Source organism: Paramormyrops kingsleyae, chromosome 4 (assembly GCF_048594095.1).
Source record: "Paramormyrops kingsleyae isolate MSU_618 chromosome 4, PKINGS_0.4, whole genome shotgun sequence".
NCBI classification, from domain to species: Eukaryota; Metazoa; Chordata; class Actinopteri; order Osteoglossiformes; family Mormyridae; genus Paramormyrops; species Paramormyrops kingsleyae.
The window spans coordinates 17398292-17421823 of NC_132800.1; the positions used below are offsets into that span (position 1 = coordinate 17398292).

Sequence of the window (23532 nt, forward strand, 5' to 3'; positions counted from 1 at the left end):
ATAGCAGTTAAACTGGAATGCTGGGAAATCAGGATTATAGAAGGCTGGGAGTCTTCTCACCTTCAGCTGTTTGGGGGGGGGACGGGGACGCAGAGCCTAAGGGTGCTCATATTAGAGATTCCCTGAAAATTCTGGAACATCAGTACAAATTATTGCATAAGTAGCTTATATTAATCTTTATATACAGTGTTTAATTTACAGCAATTGTAACATGGCTTATAATGTTTAGGCAATGGGAATCAGGAAAGGTATTGATACAAAACCATTTTTTTTTTTGGTCCACATTCCAAAGTGAGCAATTCTAGCTTGCCATGTCATCTTTCCCCTTTTTTTTTTTGGGGGGGGGGGGCATTCCTCTCTGTCTTGCTCCTTGTACATGTAGATAAGGTGGCACCCTCTCCCTGCCGATAGCCCCCATTGCCTTGCCGCTCTTGTAGGCGGTCCGAACCGGCCCTTGTAACTTGTCCTTGGAGAAGGTTGGATTTGGTTGGATGATTGACAAAGGCATAGTCTTTAAGGTATAGGAAATAGAAAAGCAGTTTGTTGGGTTAGCTCCATCCTTCGAAAGTTTTTTTTGGCTTGCATAAAAGCAAATGGTTACAGTTGTCCGATTATTGGGTGTTTCAGTCAGTCACAAACGTTTGTCCCATCCCGAGCTGTCTCAGCACCGCCACCTATGGCTGCTGCTGGTACTGCGACTCAGTGGCTGTGTAAAAGTCATCTAGTACACTCTGCATGTAGTCGAAGGTGGGCCTGTCCTCTGGCTTGTCCTTCCAGCACGTCGTCATGAGTTCGTAGAGCTGGGCGGGACAGTCCTCAGGGATGGGCATTCGATATCCTTTCTGCAGATTCGTCATAACTTCACTGTTGCTCATGCCTTTGTGTAAAGGACATTTCATTTGGACCAATTTAAAACTTAGACTTTGAGACGATCACATTCTGACTAAATCTTTTAGTGGAAAAAGGACACAGATATGTATAGATAATGTAGGACAGCTTAATCTATCCTATATGTTTGTATCAATCATACATTTTCAAAAAAGTGTTAATTTCCTGCAGTTGCAAAATCACACCACTAGATGCCGCTCTAATACATACAGTCATTGATTTTGCCCTGAAAAGACAAGAAAGTAAACTTCCTGCATCTTTCTGCGTGCTCACTCACCTGGATAAGGATTTTTTCCATATGTGATGATTTCATATAGAAGGATTCCAAATGACCACATGTCTGACTTTATGGTAAACGACCCATAGTTAATGGCCTCTGGGGCGGTCCATTTAATAGGGAACTTTGCTCCTGTAACAAATCAAGTGCTTCGTTATGATGAGGGTTAACAGAGTAGCCAATCAAAGTGACCGAATGTCGTGATAAAGGTTTCACACCATTTGGTCTTTCTGGGTGTTTATCTAGTAGGTATACTGTATATTTCTATACCAGCACACCCTAAAGCTCACTCTATCTATGTAAAACAAGACATTTCGGTGATCTGAAAGCAGGGGCAATTCTAGCCAATGATATATTTTGAGCTAGTGAGTGACAGAGGAGGTGGCATTCTGGGGTCCAATCAGCTATCCGCTACGGGCAGTATCCCCATGGCCCCGCCCCCATATATCATGTTAAACATCTTAAATGTGATGTCAGAAAGCATACCCTCTCTTGCAGTGTACTCGTTATCCTCGATGATGCGCGCCAGGCCGAAATCAGCGATTTTGCACAGCAGGCAGTCGGAGACGAGGACGTTGGCAGCCCGCAGGTCCCTGTGAATGTAGTGCTTCTTCTCGATGTAGGCCATGCCCTCGGCGATCTGCGACCACAGCGACAGACAAATCTGAGCCAAATGTGTGTTGGCTTCTCCAAGCAGCTCAACGGTGCCTGACTCTTAATTATATCCTCAGTACATATCAGCCGACTCTGGATCAAAGCTGTGTTTGTTATGATGGCTTCACTGTAAGCATATAAGATTATAATCCATTCACATCCATTCAGCTTATAGGCAATGCATAAGTGAAAGTATGGCCACACCTACTGAAAATCATTTGTTTTTCAACAAGATAATGCACACCTAAACTCACCTCAAAGTGATGTAAGTACTGTATTATGAACAAGGAAAGAGGTGGAGTGCTGTGACAGATGACCTGGCCCCCACAGTCCCCCCCCCCAACCTAAACCCTATAGCTTTGGGATGAGCTGGATTAAAGAGTAAGATAGAAAGTATGAAAAAGCCTGACCTCAACCCAGCTGATTACCGCGGTCCTGGCAATGTGAGAACTGCATGTACGAAACACGTGATGTTGGAATTAATAATGCACATCGCCCAGTCCTATAATATACTACAGCCATTTTTCAAATTCAGTACAAAATACCCCACTTCAAATTGTGGTGTCATTCGCCACCGATACCAGTTTTTATGCCAGTGGAAAACCAACACCTTGAAGTATCGTCCTTTTGGTATTTGATTGAAGTACCAAATGTATGGTACCTGGTGCAGTGGAAAAGCGCCCTTGGTCCATTCAGTACTCGACATATATTATAGCACTTCATTGTCTTGCCTTTTACCATGAAGTGAATAAAAAAGAGACAAATGTATTAAAGGCAGGTGTGTCCAGACTATTAACTGGTTCTGTATAATATAAAACCCATCCTTATCTAGGGGCTAGAACCAGAAAACATGAGAATACCCCAGACTAAATCCTTGTTAATCTTGGGGAGGGGGCACAGAATTCCAAGATTCAATGAACCACATAATTTTGGAGGAAACTAGAATATGCTGAGAAAACCTGCACAACATGGGGAGAGCATACAGTGGGATTTTACAGCAGTGGGATTTGAACCCACAACCTTGAAGTACTGCCCATTGAGCCATTCTAGTACATGAAATATTACATCTAGCATATACATCGTAAAATATTATAACCAGGGGGGCTGGTGTGTGGCTCAGTGGTTTAGGACTGCTTGCCAGTGATCAGAAGGTTCCTGCTTCAAATCCCAGTGACAATGGAGTGATGTCACCATTGGACCCCTGAGGAAAGCCCTTAACCCCCCCCCCCCAGTTGCTCCAGGGACTGACTGGTCTTACTCTTTCAATTGTATATTGCTTTGGACAAAGGTGCCAGCTTAAATAAAGTAATGTTTATATTAAATATAAATAGTAAAAATATATAACTATAAGAAAGGTTGCACACTGTCATCTCACAGTGCCGTTTAGCTTCCAAGAAAGTCAGAATGTACTGTAATGATGAATAACTGGTCACCATGGTGACCTGACTGCGATTTCACTTCCCCTGAAACCCGAGGTCCCCTTTCGCTCTCAGTTCAGGAAACTACTATTCTGCTTCTCCTAACGCGATGGCAGGGGGGGGGGTATCACTGAGAGGCCGGGACAGAAGATCTCACGGCCCACGGCACATGTGCTTGTCTCCTGAAGTTACTATTTTATCACTTTATCTGTGCTTTAGATGGCACTAGACTTCTTTATTGTTCTTCGATGAAGCATGTATTGCTATTGTAAGGAACTTGCAGAAAATTTAGTCTCTCTACACTTTCCATCTTGTATTTGTCCCAACCACACCCATGTATATTCTGTTTATCTACCTAAAAGTTGATTTACTTTTTAAAATAATGAAATTAATCATGCAGGCGAGCTGGTGGTGAAATTTAACAAACACATGAAATGGCTGTGGTGCCTCTGAGGAGAGGTTTGGGAACCGAAGTGATCATCTAAGCATCCGACAAAATATCAGTGGCTTTTTGGAGAACAGAAGAAATTCCTGTTCGCTTTTTTTTTTTTTTACTTTTAATTTGCATACATTCTAATGTGAAATTGTGTTTTTTTTTTGTGGAGATATACACTTGCTACCTAGATAAATAGCCTTTGACTTTTGCACAATCCCACATACGTATGAATAAATAAGATCGTATAAATAATACGAAAAAACTACGATCACTAAGGAAGCGTCACTCATTTGACTGCGGCCGGTGGTGGCAGTGACGCAATTTGATTTCTGCTTTGGGTTCGCGGTGGAAAAACTGACGAGACAGTCCTTCAAAAAAATGCAGAATGGAGCGGAAACCGCATCGGCCGAGCGGGAAGACCTTGCTCCGGCCCGGCCGACACGATCTCTGCTCTAATGCTCGTACCTGTGCAGAAAAATCGATGAGCTTGGGCAATAGCACCTTCCTGCCGTCGGTGCTTTTTAGGAAGTCTAGCAGACTGCCTGAAAAAAGAGACGCAGATGAACGGACATCCAGCAACATGCAGGCACATGGACCGTATGTCTATAAATAAGAAACAGTGGTGGCAGTGATGCAGTGCTGACCCGTTTCACACACCCAGGGGATCTTACAGTTATCAGATGTATGAAAACAGGAGTGATTCAAAATTAGCACACAGGATAATGATGTCACTAACAGCACTGATGAATAATTTTTTATAAACGTACAGACTCAATGGCCGCTTTGTGCGATAAACCAGATGGTTAAGGTAAACATCTTGCCGTACAATCCCAAAAATCACGCGACTGCAGCTGTATATTACAGCAGGCAGACAGGGTTAGGAGGGTGAGTGTGTTACTGTAAGTGACTTTGGGATTTTCACGTACTACGTTGTCTGGGGTTTACAGAGGATGGCGTGAGGAACAAATAACATCTAGTCAGGGGCAGCTCTGTGGTTGCGGACACCTTGTTAATGAGAGAAGACTGGAGGACGGCCAGACTTGGGATGGTCTAAGCAGGTTAAATATCTGTGTCTGGAAGGTTGTGGTTTCGAATCGTAAAGCCAGCAGTGATGATGTCATCACTGGGCTATTGAGCAAGAACCCTAACCCCAACTGCTCCAAGGGTGTTGGCTGCTCTGTCTCAAAACCTGCCTGTGTCTTTCGTACAGAATACGATAGCTTACATGAAGACCAGCCAATTTACTCACAAGAATGAATACAACTATTTTATAATGTCAACGGCCAGAAGTGCAGAAATACCACACAACATGTGAACTGGTTCTGGGGGCAAAAGTGGGTCCAATCTGATACCAGCTAGGTGTACCTAACAAAGTGGGTCCAATCTGACACCAGCTAGGTGTACCTAACAAAGTGGGTCCAATCTGATACCAGCTAGGTGTACCTAACAAAGTGGGTCCAATCTGATACCAGCTAGGTGTACCTAAGAAAGTGGGTCCAATCTGACACCAGCTAGGTGTACCTAACAAAGTGGGTCCAATCTGATACCAGCTAGGTGTACCTAAGAAAGTGGGTCCAATCTGATACCAGCTAGGTGTACCTAACAACGTGGGATGAGTGTGGTGTGTGTCGGCGGAAGGCCAGGAGCGGTCAGGCTACCATTGGCCATGAATTCGGTGATGATGTAGATGGGCTCGGTCTTGGTCACCACGGCGTAGAGCCGCACCAGCCGGTCGTGCCTCAGCGTCTTCATCAGGTTGGCCTCCTCCATGAAGGCCTCCACCGACATGGTGCCCTGCTTCAGCGTCTTCACCGCCACCGTCGTGTTGTTTTTGTAAGATGCTGCAAGGCCGTGACGAGGAAGGGGGGTTAAAGGTCAGCCGTTTGAGGGGCCTGACACCCCGCAATGTCTGCCACTCATTCAACACACTGCGCAGAAGAGCAAGGCAAGTGGAAGTGTTCATCCCAGGAGTCACAAGCCATCCTAGCTGAATATTCACTACTATCCATGCATCCATCCATCCATCCATCCAACCTCTTACTCAGTACAAGGCATCAGTTGAACCAAGACTCTGTCTCAGACAGAACAGAGCTCAAGCCAGAGGTACATTATATTGTTTTAAACTGAGCTACTCTGCAAGAATCGTGGATCCCACAAAACACCACAGAAACGAGATCTATGACAATAACAGCTGAATGAACAGCTGTTCCATCATAAGGGACGTGCTACAGATTAGGGGGGAGGGGCAGAGCTCCTGCAGGGGCAGCAGGCATACGGAAGACTTCAGAGTGGGTGTTATTTGCACGCCGTGAATACAGAAAAAACAGAGCTTGAGGAACAAGCACAAGACAAACAGGGAAACCCAGGAGGTGTGAGACTGCAGTGCTACCAAAGGAAACCCTGCTCTATCCAGCTTTGTTAAACAGCCAACAGCATAAGGGTAAGAATAAGGATCTCAATCAGTTTGTAGAGTTTTTTTGCAGAGTGCTTGGTATATTTACTTAGTTTGGACTATTATGGACTGAAGGATGCAGCCCCTGAATTCACACTCATCACACTCGTCACACTGCTCCACAACGCCCATTAATCCAAAACAGGAAAGAATAATAATAATGATCATGATGATAATAATAATAATAATTAAAAAGCTAAATGTTCCGAATAATACTGATAATATAAGCCTTTAAAATTATGAATATTAAACATGTTTTATATTTAAAAGATATCCAGTGGGATTGAAGAAAATGCTAAATGACTAGGATCATCTTAATCCTTCAGTAAAAACTGCAGCATTAACGGGGATTAATCAGCAGCCTCCGAATACGTAGCAGCACCTCCGGAGATACTAAATTGTTTGCCTTGTTAGCAATTAAAATAAAATCCTTAATGGAGAGACACAAATTCAGATGGCTTGGCCAATTCCTACAGGATGTAAGATAAACAACGAGGTATGGTCATGTTTGGGAACCTCCCCCCATGGGGTGTGGGTGTCCACAAAGCCATCGTCTTCCTGAAATTGAAACATCCTATGAATAATCACGACAAACCCCATCATAGATAATCCACGGGGCAGACTCTGGTTTGCGCTCGGCGACTGGGGCACTGCACGGGGCAGCCTCTGGTTTGCGCTCGGCCACTGGGGCACTGCACGGGGCAGCCTCTGGTTTGCGCTCGGCCACTGGGGCACTGCACGGGGCAGCCTCTGGTTTGCGCTCGGCCACTCATTGTCATAGTTATCTCCTGAGGTGATTCGTATCAGCATTGTGTGACACACACACATACTAAAAACTGAAACTGTCCTAAATAGATTGATTCACCAGTGAAACATATGTACGGGACTGTACCAACATCACATTCTACTCTCGAGGCCCAGTCATTTACAGATGATGAGTGTGTTTAGATTAAGTGCCTCGTTAACTATGGTCTGTCTTCAGTTTCAGCAGCCAGTTAGCTGTGTTCAGGAAGCCTGGAGATCAGGGTCACATTTTCCTGTGTATTGGGATAACCAAGTGAGTAACCTAGTGAGTAACGTAGCGAGTAGCTCCTTAGCCTCGTTCCTCCCGGGCTGAGGAACTGATTCCCACCTCCTGGCTCCTCCCAGGGTGCAAAATAATAATGTTTGGTGAACTGGTGTCTCTAAATTACCCACAGGGTATGACTGCATGTGAGTGTGTATTTGGGTGTTTGAGTCCTGTAACGGACTGGCGTCCCCTGCCTTGTGCCCTATGCTGCCTGAGACAGGCTCCAGGTTCACCAAGACCTTGACTTACTGGATAAGTGGTTATGGACGGATAGATGGATGGTTGGCAGATGAATGCATGGACAGACGGATGCATTAATGCATGGATAGATGGATGAGGGATGGTGGAGAGATGAAAGCAAGGTTCATCATGACCTTGACTTACTGGATAAGTGGTTATGGATGGATGGATGATGAATGCATGGATGGATGGATGGATGGACAAATGGATGTATTAATGCATGGATGGATGGATGGGTGACAGGTGTGTTTGCGGTCCTCAGGCCTGGACCTGTCGTTGTGCCGTCCCCTCACCCATCCACACTTCTCCAAACTGTCCTGCTCCAAGCTTCTTTATCATCCTGATGGACTCCTTGGAGATCTCCCAGGCGTCCTTGTCCCAGGGCTGCTGGGCCTTCGGCTTGGCGCACGGCTTCTCCAGCTTCTGGCAGAGTCCGTCGGCATTCTCTGCGGGACGCACGGCCCCGTCACTCACACGGCCCGTGACCCCGCCCCCACGCCCCCCACCGGAGACACTTACTCTGGTAGTGCTTCACCATGCTGCTGAGGTCGGGGAAAGTGAGCCTGGGGGAGATGTAGTAGCCCCCGTTGTCGAGCGAGCGGATTTTGTAATGCTTGACCGCGCCCATGTTGTTGCTGTCCACGTCACGCACCGAGAGCGAGTAGCTTCCTGATCAGGAGCAAATACATGGGCTTGGACCTTTTCTAACAGCACCTCAGCCCAGTTTCAAAGAGAAGGTCCATGTAAACTGTGAACCCACATCACAACAGTAGCCAAGCAGTAGGTTATGCAAGACACTTTAGAATGATTATAGTGTTTGACTGAGGAGCAAATTTCCAAAACGCACTCAGTCCACTGAATACGTTGTTGGAAATGTAAGGAAAGTTCTTCCTTGGACTACATGGGGACTGAGTGACTTTTGGTTCCTGGCACTGTCACAATGATGAGGAAGCCTGACTTTTGGTTTCTTGCAAAAAAAGGGGTAAGTTTTGGAAATTTGCTCTTCTACTATAATTGTTTCATTTGCATTGCTGGTACTATGGTCTTAATTAAGCGTCATAAGACTAATACAAAGATCTTGATTTAAAAATGAACTAAATTTACAGAGGAAACTACTTTCCCCCTTAGCATTTTTAAAGACGACAGTCCTGTAAGGTCTTCTCAGGAAGTGGGGTCTCTGTTTAAGGGCCTTTTTGTACGGAAGCTTCCATGCATAAGGTGAGGCTGTTTCACCTTTCGATGTCTCGCTCTCTCGGATGAGGAAGGCTCCCGCCTTATTTGCTGGGGCTAAAAGCTGTCTTTCCGCGTCTTTCCTGATGATATCCTTGAAAAACCAGCTGAAATGTAACACGGAGAAGTTCAGAAACACACAATGGGCCAGAGGTGTTCACAAGTCACAAAATTAGAGTCCAAGTCGAGTCTCAAGTCTCTGACTTTGAGTCTGAGGTAAGTCTCAAGTCTCCATCGTGATTCCTATTTATACTGTATTTATACTGTTTCTCAAATATTTAACTGCCTATTTGTTTTTTCCAATTAGTAACTGATGGAACTACAGGGGAATCACCACTTGAATAGTTCATAAAGTGCTTGTGCGCCTTTGTCTCCGTTCCGTCCTCGCTGGGCCCGACAATATTATTATAATTAAATGTATTAATGGTTTATTATTAACATTAAAATAATTAATAAGAAATCATTTTTAAATGTATTTTAGTATATAATAATAATTACTGTTACCGTATATCATTGTCTAAATGTATTTTTACTGTCTATATATATGTATTTAGTTAGTGTAAACATGCACGATGCTATCACAGCGAATGCGAGGCTTAGACTGAAGCGTTACCCTTTGTTTCCGCTGAGAGATTTGCCGCGTGCCTCTGGCTGTCCCTTGTTTGCAGGGTGTGTAACAACACAATGTAGGCTGCACATAATTTACAACCCAGGTTAATTTTAAGCGGTGCCTTCTAATGTAGAATTAAACTTTGAGTAGCACTCAAAATATCCCACGCTTTGTCATATCAGGTCCGCAATATGTAGTATGGCATGTAGTACGTGGTAATGGCAAAACAGAATAGCGTGTTGCGTGTTGATACCGCCTGACGTCACGCTACTTTCCATGTCCTGAGAGTAGCCGCATATCGCGATGTGTTTAACGCCTTGACAGTTCGGGGCGAGTTATACACTCAGTGCTTCGCCTGTGTAGAAGTTTCAACAGAGCCTTAAAGACCCTAGTTGTTCACAGGTCGCTATCAACTAGTCAAGTCCGAGTCAAAAAATAACAAGCTGCAAGTCGAGTCGGAAGTCAATTTAAGAACTGGAGTCTGAGTCATACACTGCAGTCATACACTGCAGTCATACACTGCAGTCATACACTGCAGTGGGCCTAACAACGAAAACCACTCTTTTACAGTCTAAACCCCTATTTATTCACATGATGACATGAAGACATACAGTATTTCTAGATGAGAAGTGAGGATTAATCAATATAATATGAATATAATATAATATAATATAATATAATATAATATAATACAATAAAATACAATACAATACAATACACTGTGTTCCCCAAATCACAGACTTACTCCTCCGTCTCCATGGTGTCGGCCTCGGCGATGTAATTGTAGGGGATGTAACCCACTTTCTTAGTGGTCAGAGACATGGCTTTCCACCACTCCCCATTCCTGTGAACCAATGGAAACAAGACACACAAAAACCCAATATAAAGGCAGCACCACTATGCAAGTTAGCGAAGGAAACGCCAAAGTCGGATATGGAGCTGGACAGGAAGACGGCTGTCCTCCCAGAGGTCAGATACTTCGTATTCAGACATTACAGTAAATAAAGAGCAAATACAGCGAGGATTTATGTAAGAGGACAAGCTTTTCTGTGCAGGATGTGTGGTCACTTGACAGTGAGGTATTCAGCTAACCAATGACGAGGGGCCGATTTAGGAGGCAGAGCTCAGAACCCCCGATAAGAGAAAGGTGTTTGATTTAGAGCTATTCCCTCCGGAGAACTCAACAGCAAAGGGCGGAGAACATTCACGTCATGGTCGTATTGTCCACCAGGGGACTCACCCAAGACCTCTGACACAATTTGGAGGCGGGGGGGATGGTAAATACTCACTCCTCCAGCACCTTCAGCTTCTCCCCTTTCTTGAATGCCAGGTCGTCGGGGTGAACGGCCTCATACGGGTACACAGCAACCACGATTTTCTCTGCCACAGAAAGACGTGGGTTACTCATCTCCATAAAGGGCATAATGGGTGCTCCTAAACCATGCAGAAAAAAGCCCTGTGAACCCACCTTCCATCTTCTCAAGTACTTGACCTGGCAGAAGGAGGCCATCTGAAGTTGAATTTTTCTACAAGAATAAACAAGATCCACAATGGGCAAGAAGTAAATCATTGTAGTTCATTTCCTACAAGTCCTACTAATTCCCCTGATAGAAATCTTTAGTCATTGAGATTGAAATGGAGCTGGGATACAGATGATAGCCTTTGAGTATATAAGAGTTGATAAGGGAGTCAGGGGTACAGAGGACAGTCTGAGTATATATGTGTTTATAAGGGAGTCTGGGTTACAGATGAGAGTCTTTGAGTATATATGAGTTTATAAGGGAGTCTGGGTTACAGAGGACAGTCTTTGAGTATATGTGAGTTTATAAGGGAGTCTGGGTTACAGAGGACAGTCTTTGAGTATATATGAGTTTATAAGGGAGTCTGGGTTACAGAGGACAGTCTTTGAGTATATATGAGTTTATAAGGGAGTCTGGGTTACAGAGGACAGTCTTTGAGTATATGTGAGTTTATAAGGGAGTCTGGGTTACAGAGGACAGTCTTTGAGTATATATGAGTTTATAAGGGAGTCTGGGTTACAGAGGACAGTCTTTGAGTATATATGAGTTTATAAGGGAGTCTGGGTTACAGAGGACAGTCTTTGAGTATATATGAGTTTATAAGGGAGTCTGGGTTACAGAGGACAGTCTTTGAGTATATATGAGTTTATAAGGGAGTCTGGGTTACAGAGGACAGTCTTTGAGTATATATGAGTTTATAAGGGAGTCTGGGTTACAGAGAACAGTCTTTGAGTATATATGAGTTTATAAGGGAGTCTGGGTAACAGAGGACAGTCTGAGTATATAGGAGTTTATAAGGGAGTCTGGGAAGCAGAGAACAGTCTTTGAGTAATCAAGTTAATAAGCCGTCTTGGGCTAGAAGTGTTACTGGAAAAATCATGATGTCATATGTTACACATATGTTCTTTGGTTCATCTCACAGCAAAGACATTTACAGTAACCAGTGAGGTTCCTCTTTTTCAGAAATGACCAGTACTACCAGGTCCAAGCGTGGGTGCCTGATGTGTGTGTGGATGACAGAGGGGTTCCTGTAATTTTAACACCATGATGATAATATCACAGAGAATAGATGACAGACATAAATATTTAATGAATCATGAATAATATGAAAATAAATACAAACCGTATTTTGTTAAATAAATATGGGGTATATGTTATCTTGACAATAGGTGAAATGGTAAGAACCAAAGTTCAGAGTAATAATTATGTAATATGATGGCTGTATGAGATATGCTCGTGGGAGTTTTACTTAGACAAAAATATTCTGAAGACAAATGAAAAATGATTAGCTTAGGGAGATAACCAATCAGATTGAGGAGGAGGCGGGGCCAACCAATCAGATCTTTTGGTCCTGCCTCTTCTATTTGCTTGGACCTACCTCCACCGCAATGTGATTGGTTATCACACACAAGCATGAGATACATTCTGCATTACTGGGAACGGCGGGCCTGCAGGGGGGACACTTCCCCCACCGGTCTGTACATACGGGCTGGTGCTTCTTTGTTTCAGCTTCGGTTCCCTGCTCCCCGGATAGCTTGGACTTCTGACAGCCCATGTTTCCTGTCGGAACAGGAAGGAGGGTGTTAATGACAAGCTAGGCGGTGGAAACGCAAAAAGAGCCTGCAGCAGTTTTAAACAATAATGGAGTTAAAAAGGGGTTATGGGCTCGAATCCCGTGACTGCTCAGCATGGGCAGAGTTTGCATGCTCTGCTTCATGTGGGTCTCCTCCTGTGGTTCAAACAGTTGGTCTATCTGGTGTTTTTAAATTGCCCAGTGAACATGCCCTATGATGAATTGGCATTGTGCCCACAGTGTCCCCTGCCTTGTGCCCCTTGATTGACTGGCATTCTGTCCAGGGGGAAGCCTTTGTTCTCTCCAAGCTACTGTAACCTCGGTAGGGTCTACAGCTTGCTGTGGATCAAAGAAACACATATGCAGGAGGGGGCATCAAACTCATACCCTTATGTCTGCGTAAAATGGAAAGGTGAGAACAGAATAGTGCCACTAAAGTCACTTTATTGATCCCCGTGGGAAAACTGTCTTTTTGCCTACGCCATCCTGCTCTCCATGAGACACACAGATTCATACAGGAGTGAGTGCAAAGCTCGGGGCTTAGATTGTAGGGTCAGCCACCCTCTAGCACTCCAGGGCCAACGGGGGATTAATTGCATCGCTGAAAGGCCCAGCCAAGGCACCAGCCCTGAGAGCTGAACCGACAGCCTTCCAATCACATCTAACATGTCACTCTGGTAACATTATGTGTGTGCATCCATGATTCATGCTTTAATACATTACCAAGAAGAGCTTTATTTAAGAGTTTTCGTCAGGGAAATCCATTTTCCAACATCTTGCATAGGGGGTCTGGACCCTATCCCAGGAAGGAGTACATTCATCACAGGGCTCATAGACTAACACTGGAGTCAATTTAGAGACGCCAATTAGCTTAACAGAACATTTTTGAAGGAAATTGGAGTAGAATCCCACACAACACCGGGAGGACAACCAACTACCACACACACACAAAGGCAGGATTCAAACCCCCAACCCTGGAGGTGTGAAGCAACAGTGCTACACACTGCGCTGTTAGGAATGAATATGCACAGTGGGCTACTTCATTCACATCATCATTATACTAGCAGTAATAGTCCAGTGGGTTGGGACACTGTGCCTGTAATCAGAAGGTTGTTGGGGTCAAATCCCAGCATTGGTCATTGAAGCCTTAAGCAAGGCCCTTAAACCCAACTGCTTTAGGGGTTATCTGACCCTGATTTCTCAATTGTACACTGATTTTAAATAAATGTAATTAGTGTAGCCTATAGTACCTTTGACTTAAATGATTCCTTGTTACAGAATAAGAAACAGAGATAATACATTTGGATGTGCTGCTGCAGAAATGAGTTTAAGGATACTATCCCCATAGCAACCCCGAAACTCAGATGGCAAAACTAGAGATATATATTTTGTATTATAAGCAGCAAGAGGCAGAGTCTGTGTGGGTTATATGTTACAATCCAGGGTGCGCGCAACCATAAGCGCAGTGTTTGTAATTATCATAACGAGCAAATGTCACAAGAATATATGATCAAACGAGTAAACAAACCACCGAAAAAAAAAAACTGTATACATGCAAATAAATGTATATGGTCAGAAAGTGATGGGTAGCTACTCGTTTGAAATTACTTTGCAGTGATTAAAAACCGTCCCATGATAGGATGTTCTCTGCACCTTTACGAGGCACGATTTGATAACACAGGATAAATGCCTGACCTGATGCTACCAGTCTGACCAATTCTTTTTGGTCCCCAGGGAAAGTTCTGGGGCGTTTCTTCCGGCAGTGTTAGTATTTATCAAAACTCTGAGTGGTTTGCACCATTGAGGGAACATTTGTGGATTAATCCTACATAACTGACAAAAAAAAATTAAATACTAAATTTATGGACTGGAGCTGCTTTACTGTTAGAGCTGGGTGTCTCGACAAGAACTGTCTTCATAATGGATGAAACTGGGAAGCTATTTAACAAAAAACAATTAGGTTATAATATCCACCTGTTTTGATGTTGTACAACTTGCACTCCCAACGTGAAACGTTACACCCCTCTCGTGCACCCAGACATAAAACCCACCGGATGTTAGTCTGCTCACCGCAGTCAAGTCACATTATGATATGTGGAAATCAAGGGCCCAGCAGTGAAATCACCAGCGACACGCACAGCATCCCATCCTGCCGGGCCACACGCTGCCCCCTTGGTACATGGCAACACAAACACAAGTACCTGCCCAGTCCAAAATAAAGGCCGCGACAGCAGACTCTCACTGTGCCCAGATATAGGGACTCGACATAAATATTCAAGGTTAATGCCACTGTTTGTAGAGTCATAGGGTGACATTCTTACCATTTGAAATACCCCCCCCCCCTTTCTCAAGATTCAAGATTCATTATTTGCCTTTTGTGCACCAGTACACAGGAATTCTTACTCACTTATATTGCTGTAAATCACTATCTCGATATTTTAGCTTACTGTATCGATACTCGATATATATCAATATTATTCGATTTTTTTAAAAAGTCATTTTTCAGAAATTCAGAATTAATTATGGTTTTATTTATTCACATCAATGTTTCCCGACTGGAAAACGATAAGAAGTGCTGAACATAATATCACAAATCATATTAGAAAAAACTGACTAAATGAAATAAAAACGGATTGTTCAATTAAATGCTTATATTGAAAATGACATCAAATAACATTTTTTTTTTCAGTGTTGTTTTGTTTCACATGAAAAAAAAGAATTACTAGTGACTGAATTGTAAAAAGTAGGCTGAAGGATTTGTGCAAGGATGAGAACTTCAAGATATGAAATAAAATAAAACAAAAATAAAACAATTTCAGTAAAAAAAAAAAAATTGGATCCTGCAGCTACTGCTGCTTGGACCCCTAATAATAGGACCTAAACAGTTAATTCATTTGTAGCCCAGCAGCGGAATCAATAGTTTTCCTGCAAGACGAATGTAACGTGTTCCTCGGGTTTGGTGCCTTCGGGCGTATCCGCTGTCGGCTTGGCCCACTTCTGTTTGGTGAGCATTACTGGCACGCGAGGAGCACGGCACTTCTGATAGGCGAGCATGACTGGCACGCGAGGAGCACGGCACTTCTGATAGGCGAGCATGACTGGCACGCGAGGAGCACGGCACTTCTGATAGGCGAGCATTACTGGCACGCGAGGAGCACGGCACTTCTGATAGGCGAGCATGACTGGCACGCGAGGAGCACGGCACTTCTGATAGGCGAGCATGACTGGCACGCGAGGAGCACGGCACTTCTGATAGGCGAGCATGACTGGCACGCGAGGAGCACGGCACTTCTGATTGGAGCGAATCACTGTCACACAAATAGTACAGCGTGGATTTTTAAAACTCACGAAATTTTAAACCCTGGGTCAGACATGCTGTATAATGCATACCCTAAATCTCAGTTTCAAATCGTGATTTCAGTTTCAAATCGATAAATGGCCATAGTATAGACCCAGATCCTGCAGTGATGTCATTCATATACCATGTATGTGTATATATACGAGTGAAAAATGAGAAGAAAAAAAAGTTCAATCGTAATTGGTTAAAGCGGTGGGGGGGAGGGGAACGTGCGTATTTTTGGTCATGTGACCATAAATTCAGGAAACATTCATCATTTCTAGCTTGCTGTGGTGGACAGAAGCACATGTAAGAGCTGGTAAGTAGTTTTTTTTTTAACAAAAAAATGTTTTTTGCTTTTCAAAGTAAATTTACTACATGTCAGGAATAATGACTGTTATTCCGAAGCACATTTTTCTAGGTGTTAAAACAAATATTATACGTGTTGTTGATCTGATAATGCATTAAACCATGTGAAACATTTTGCTAAGGATTAGCCTGAACTGCTAAGATAGACCATTTTTTTTCCAAAATGGTGGCTATGGGGCAAAGTGAACCAAGGGTTGTGGGGTAAATTGACTCATTGGTTCAACCTACCCCACAACAAGTCAACAAAGTGCAGTCATTGCTCTGAAGTAGTACTATACAACTGGTTTGGTTTTTCATGGAAATGGAGAGAGCAGCTGTTGATGTGACACGCGGAAAATCCATCAGATCAGTGGCAAAAGACAAAAATATTGGCAGGTCAACACTGAGCAGATACATAAAAGGAGGGAGGCAAAGAAAGTAACAGCAGTAGGATACAGTGGAACAGCAGAAGCAAAGAGGATCTTCACAGACGAGGTAGAGGAGGAGCTTGTGGACCATATTAAGAAGCTGGCTGACCAGTTCCACGGCCTTACTCCGAAGAAATGCTGTGAACTGGCAAACAGAAACAATATTCCTGTCCCCAAGAACTGGTAAGAGAAGGGTTTAGCAGATAGGGTGTGCAAAAAAAGTACATGACGTGAGTAGGTAAACACAGACTAATGTATCTTGTCTGGTTCATACAGAAGCATAGGATAGACAGAAAAGAAAAAATAAAAACACAAATTTTTAGGTCGAGATTGTTTCAAGAATTTTATGGCACGCCATCATCTCTCCTGCCGTATTCCTGAAGCACCATCTTTGGGAAGGACTACAGCTTTCATTGAACTTATGGTCGGCTACAATTACATTGGCTTGGTCGAGAGCCTTGAAGGCAATGAAGTCAGCGCAAGATTTCTCAGAAGAATTCGGGGGAAATCTGGCAGTGAGAAGCCCACCTCTGCGTTCAAGGAAAAGGATGAAGCATCTTTTCCACTGAGTGAGGTTTTGAAGAAGCCACCTCATCCTCAAAAGGCTGGAGAGACAGCGAGGAGGGAGCAACAGTTCATTTTTCCCTGCAACCTTGATGATTGGAATATTGAGTAACTGAGTTTAGTATTGTTCAATTCAGTTTGGAAACAATCTGTGGGTTGTTCTCAGAAGCTCACATCTGTGAAAATGTTTGCAAGCTTAGTTATGCCCAGGTTACTCATGTTTAAGCTTAAAAAACTCAGTGGGTCAGTTTGGCCGCAGACACACAATGACTTTGATCGCAACGGGGTAAGTTGAGCCAAAGCAGCACTTTTTTTGAGAGATCATTTTAATTCGGGCAGATTTGTCATAGATACATTCCAATCATTTCATTTGATGGGAGAAACCCTGAAATAAAAGCACGTTTTCATTTTACTTCCGTCTCGTTTTATTTCCCTGTAAGAACTTTATAAGTAAAAATTGCTTCAACTTACCCCAGTCTCTCCTACCCCTACAGGAGCAAAAGATCCTAATGATTATCAAGCACTTGCACAGGTGTGACCGCTTGAAATGTTAACTCGCACACTCTCAGTATATGGTCACATATGCCACCATTTTAGTCGCGGTCTGGAGCCCTATATTATCCTGCTGTCCTGCTGAGGTAAAGAGCTGGACGAGAAGATTTTTTTCCATTTAAATGAAACTGAAATTATTTTCTTAGGTAACCTGAGCACTCAGATCAAAAATCTAGATTCGTCTCTTAAATTTGACAACGAAATAAATGGAGTGGTCGGGGGGGGTTCCCAGCTTAGGGACAGTGTAAAGCTTAAATCTGTTCTAACAAGAAAAGACCTCAAGACAGTCGTCCATGCCTTTATTTCCTCTTGCCTGGATTTCGCTAATTCCCTGTCCATAGCTAGTCCTCAGACGTCTTTCTCCCGTCTTCTGCTGGTGCAAAACTCCGCAGCCGGTCCCCTGACTGGCACCAGGAACAGAGAGCAGATTACTACTGTACAGGCCTCACTGCATTAGCTGCCAATTATATAGAGGCGATTTGAAAGTCTTCCTAATTCTTTTTAAGGCATCGTATGGTCAGGCTCCTTCGTAAATTGTTGATATGCTCCACATTATTCCTAGTGCTCGCCCAGTTGAATCTGCTGGCTCCTTGTCCTAAATCGAAGACTGAACCACAGCCGGCTGTTGCTGCTCCTAGACTGTGGAGTAACCTGCCCGCTCACGTTAGCTCATCCCCCTCCGCTAAGATTTCTAAGACTTGTTTAAATACATATTTTTATTCGTTGGCTGTTGGTCATTTAATGGCACTTAATTTGTGTTTATTTTCCATTTGCTGTTTTAAACATTTTATTTATTTATTTTTTATTTTGTTGTATATTCTTCCTAACCCTGTACAGCACTTTGGCTGATAAACATACTATATAAATAAAACAGACCTTGGCCTTATGCCATTACTCTTGTTCAGAAGTGTTCTGTGGTTTACGGTCCACATGATGCATTCCTAATAGCTTCATGCAAATTGTTTTTTTTTTTTAAATAACCATCCTCTTTGAAATCAAAAGTGGTGGTCCCCCCCACCCCCCCCCTCCAAAAAAAAAAAAAAAAAAAAAAACATATTCTTAAACTCAGTTTCCAGTGAATCAGAACAGCCAGATGATGGTCAGCTTCCTGGGATTTCCACGAAACTATGAGAACTAAATCCACACGATGTGACATGACACTGCTGTTTTTAAACCAGACTTGTGTAATCGACAGCTACCCGAGCTTACAACACAGGATAATTTTAAGTGCTTATGTTGCTAAAATGACATACAGGTACTATTGTACTGTGCAATAGTCTAAGACAGTCAAAGGAAATGCTTAAGGCTATTTATCTGTGCAGTGAGCATATATTTGCAAAGAAAAAACACACACACACAATGTAACATTAGAATATATGCAAATTAATAACACAATCAAACAGTTACAAGAATTTCTTGTTTCTCCAAAAAAAAAATCACTGACATCATGTTGGACGGTGAGAAGAACAAAGACTTGGTTCCCAAACCTCTCCTCAGGGGCATCCTAGCCATTCCAGGTATGCGTCAAATTTCACCTCCAGCTTAATTAATTAAGCAGTGATGTATTGATTAGCCAAACATGGAATGCTAGTGGATGAATTAACAGATATCTGGCAAATACTGGATGATTATCGCAAATACTGGGGTGACTTTAGGAGGGGCTCTGAAATTGATAAGCTGACACACTTTGACACACTACCATAGTTTTACACTAAAATGAACATCATTTAAGAATCACTTTCTTTGATTGTCTGACACTTTTGCACAGTACTGTTCCATCCATCCATTATCATAAATGCTGAATCCCAACTGGGGTTGCGGGGGGCCTGGAGCCTATCCCGTGAGCAACGCGCACAGGCGGGAACCAACACACCATAGGGCATACACATTCACACAACTACAGGGGCAATTTAGACACGCCAATCAGCCTATCCTGCACGCTTTTGGACCGTGGGAGGAAACCGGACCCCCGGCAAAAACCCACACGAACACGGGTGCGAACTCCACACAGAAAGGACCCAGGATCGAACCCAGAACCTTCTTGCTGTGAGGCAGCAGCGCTAACCGCTGCACCACCATGCTGCCCTACAGTACTGTCCATTACCTATTAATAATTTAATTACCATTTCTATAATTTGGGAGACGTAAGGCTGGGGTATACCCTGGATGGGATACTAATTCACAAAGAATCAAACAATTATTTATTATTTATTTAATACTTGTAGCTAAAAATGTAACAGATAATTAATAATAAGTTTATAAACAATACTTGCTCCTACGGATGAAAACCTAGTGCAGAGTGCTACACGGACGGAAAATCACTATCAGCCTAGTAAAGTATGAGTTTGGACCCAGTTATTTCTTATATATATGACTGTGCAGCACTGTTGACCAACCAATAGTATTAATTATCTGAGAAGGTTCTTAAAAAGACTCAATTAACACATAATTAATAGAAAGTTAAACATTCCGTGAGCTCCGGGCCATTCCTGAACAGGCCTTGTCAATGACGTTAAGAGAAACACATTTAAGAAATAAATTCCACAAAGAACTATGGCTTCCCTTAGACATATCTACACCAGTTTAACAGTCATTACCAACGTTCTTATCTTCTTAATTGCACAAACTGAAAGCCCTGTGGTCAGTAGGTGAGACACCACAGAAGCACACAAGCTCGATGTCTGCCGAGTGCAACTCTTTGAGCATGTAAATGCCTGCCTGTCTCTTTTATTTTGAAGGATTCTGGCTGTCAGGCCGGGGGTATTTTTAGGGCACTGCCAGGAAACGTGGAGCAGCGTTTTGGTGAGATTACAGAGACGAATGCTGCCTTAGAAGCAAATCACACTTCCTCCTCCGAAAAAAAAAAATGCACACTGAAATCTCCGGAGGCCAACGGCAGTAGCCTCCGGTCCGGCGTGGGTCAAAGCCTTCCCATGTGTTTGGAAGTTCTCCTCGGTACCAAAATCTGAGTACAGTTACTCTTTCTGGAATGATCAGATAGCAAGCCAACCTGGCAACGAAGCCATTGCAAACAACACAAGCCACTATGAGCCTGCGGCTTAATAGCTTCAAAATGTCACAAACCACATGTCGCCGAGCTCTTGGGGAAGCTATGCATCCTTCTAACACCCCTTCCTCTCTGCGGTTGCGAACTGATACTGGAGCATGTTCTGACCCATTTTCGGCTACAAATACTGTACCTTGTAACAGTGGACCTCGGTTCTGGTGCAGTAAAAATGTTAAACACTTCCCCAGTTTGACACACGGCTGCATTTGGTCCCCGGGGGAGAGTTTAATGTCTTATCTTCTTAGAGTAGATGACATATCCCAGAATGCACCATTTTTTTTACACTTGTTATGGTCCAATGGGTGGGCCTGGGTGGAACTGGGAATGATGAAGCAGGTAAAATCGCCCTGGACACAGTATCGACCCCCGGGCCCATCACAACTGGGGGCCCACTGAAAAATTTACAAAGACACACTCCTTGTTTTGAGCACAATACATACATACATACATCCATTTTCATTACTTGCTTGTCCTGTACAGGGTGGTGTGGATCTAGACCCCATCCAAGCAAAACAAGGCATAATCTAGCACAGGGCGCTAACCCATCGCAGACAACACATCCCATCCAGTCATCTTCTCTACCCGCTTGTCCTATGCAGGGTCGCAAGGGTCTGTAGCCTGAAGCTATGGGCGCTAACCCATCGCAGACAACACATATAATTCAATAACAGCATGCAAGGTGTCTCGGTACTCCGATCATGCTTCCGATCGTGCTGAGTGTCTAACTAAGTTTAAGCTCATTTCGAAAGGCAATATTCATCCATCTATTATTTACAAAACTACTTATACAGAATACTCTCGTGGTTTAGTGGATTTATTTAATTCACGTTTATTAAACCGACAATCCGCCGGTAATGATTTGCACACTTCGTGAGGACGGCTTCATATTCTGTTAAGGATAGAAACAGGGCTGTGGCCTGTTTAGGGTGATACTAAAATCTGGTCAAAGGTCTCGGGATTTCACCGGTGCAGCAGTGAAATATGATATATTTCTACTAGGTGTTAAGTGAGTGCAGAGTAAATTTCATTATGTGCCCCTTTTGCATTTTGGCTAAACAGAAGACCCAGGTTAGAGGTCCAGCTCAGAGCGGGAAATGTGCTAATATTAAAACAAAACGGAATCCATTATAATGTGATTCGTATTTTTATTCCGATAGAAAGATAATAATATAAAAGTAATATTAAACTTGAACTATTGGGTGACACGTAGATATTTAATGTAGGCTAATTTTAAATAATATTATTACATCAACTTGTGTATTTCTTGGTGATGCCCTTGATGGTCGGTATATTTATTTGGGTACCGTGTGTTTAGGCGGGCGGCGGGTTCAGTGTTGGTTTGGTTCAGGCCGATGTTGTAATCATTCCTACGCCCTTGAATCGTTATATGAAGCGTCACATCAGGCAGGTGCATTTTCATTCATTAGGGTATTAAGAATCTCATGTAGGGGTTTGGGTCTGCACCCATATTCTAGGTGTTTTAAAATCCCATGACACTCATTGCCTCTGAAAACATTAATGTATCCGAAGTCAATAGCCGGTCTTAGACAGAAAAAAGAGTCACACAGTATCAAAAGCGTTTAGACGTGTTAGAATGATGTTCGAGTCACAGTTAAAGTGCCGGGTTACAGGAGAAGAAAGTAACATTATTAACTTAAGTGGCATGTACTGATAAACCAATGACATAAACAAAGAGATGTAATGCAATAATTCAAAAAAGGAACGATCGTGTACCACGAAGCAGGTCAAGACCATTGCTACTGTAGGTACAGCTGATATCGATGTGGGTGTAACCAGAGTAAAGTGCCATTAACTTACGAAAAGGAAACAAGAATTATAAAAAACTGAAAACTTAACGCGTCTCTCACCCATCAAAGACGGTCAGAATGCTTCCCCAGCTGTTTCCCGTTGTTTCCAGGCTGTTTTTCGTTATATCCCGCTATTAAAAGTGCAATCGGAGAGGTCTGGGGCGATCTAGCACCTTACAGAAAGAGGAACTCTACAGTCAACTTTCTGCCGAGTTGCCGCTGCCATACTTCCTGATACTCCGTCCAGTCTCGTAATTTACTTAGCATAACAGCACCTCTTATGAAGACTTTCTCACAGTGTTTGCACTAATAGCCTAATTCACAGGTTGCTGCTGAGAGATCGCAGCCCACGTCGGCTCTGTAGTCAGGAGACGCCCTGGGACTCCGTGAAAGTGACGGCTTTTCCTGTCCAGTATATCTCATCTGTCGGGGGAAGGAGGGGGGTTAGATTAAGGATCTATGTTTCAAAGTCCATGTAAGATACAAAGTTCTGCATTTAAGTCACTATAGATCAATTTCTTTAATAGGCCTATCTGACTACACACTGTCATTTGCATATAATAATTATTAAATTTTACTTAATCGTCTCGTAATTTGTTTCGAAGTTTTTGTTCATGTACGACATAGCCTATAGGCGTGTGGTTTTGGTGGTGGTGCGCTGGGCAATGATGAGCTTTTTGTGAGTAATTTATTTTTAAATTCTTGCGCTTTCCCTCGCGTGTGTTCTTTATAATTTCTGAACAGAAGCAGATTTTTGAAAAATAGTGCACATGTGCAGCTTGAGCTCTGTAATGACGCTCAAAACAGAGGGGGGAAACACATTTTCAATATACCGTTACGTTTCGTGCCATTTATAGAACTGGGTGCTTTTGCTATAGTCATTCATATGAAGACGAAATGAGATCTGAAGACTACAATCTTGGACACCATCAATTCTGAGACAATGAACAATGTTTAAGCGACGAAAGGCGAACTAATTTTTAGAAGCCAGTTCCTTTGAAAGTTTTAACATTTTCGGGTTTTCAGGCTATAAGCATTGACTGAAATATTCTCAGTCCGAC

General features: G+C 43.1%; 1 protein-coding gene and 1 long non-coding RNA gene across 2 annotated transcripts; one reads left to right on the plus strand and one right to left on the minus strand.

Annotated features, from left to right (window-relative positions):
- Positions 1-157: 157 nt before the first annotated feature.
- On the minus strand, positions 158-22877 carry LOC111847231 (tyrosine-protein kinase Lyn-like). The gene is made up of 13 exons (XM_023818230.2): positions 22532-22877; positions 12281-12354; positions 10743-10800; positions 10564-10654; positions 10020-10118; positions 8668-8771; positions 7954-8103; positions 7728-7880; positions 5332-5514; positions 4139-4215; positions 1652-1805; positions 1166-1297; positions 158-877 (listed from the first exon to the last, which is right to left on the minus strand). Exons 1-13 carry the CDS (start codon positions 22533-22535, stop codon positions 675-677), a joined length of 1482 nt encoding a protein of 493 aa, XP_023673998.2. The 5' UTR covers positions 22536-22877; the 3' UTR covers positions 158-674.
- LOC140588941 (uncharacterized) lies at positions 15725-17717 on the plus strand. Its single transcript, XR_011990170.1, has 3 exons — positions 15725-16023; positions 16449-16663; positions 16757-17717. It is a non-coding gene; the product is annotated as an uncharacterized lncRNA (long non-coding RNA).
- Positions 22878-23532: the final 655 nt, after the last annotated feature.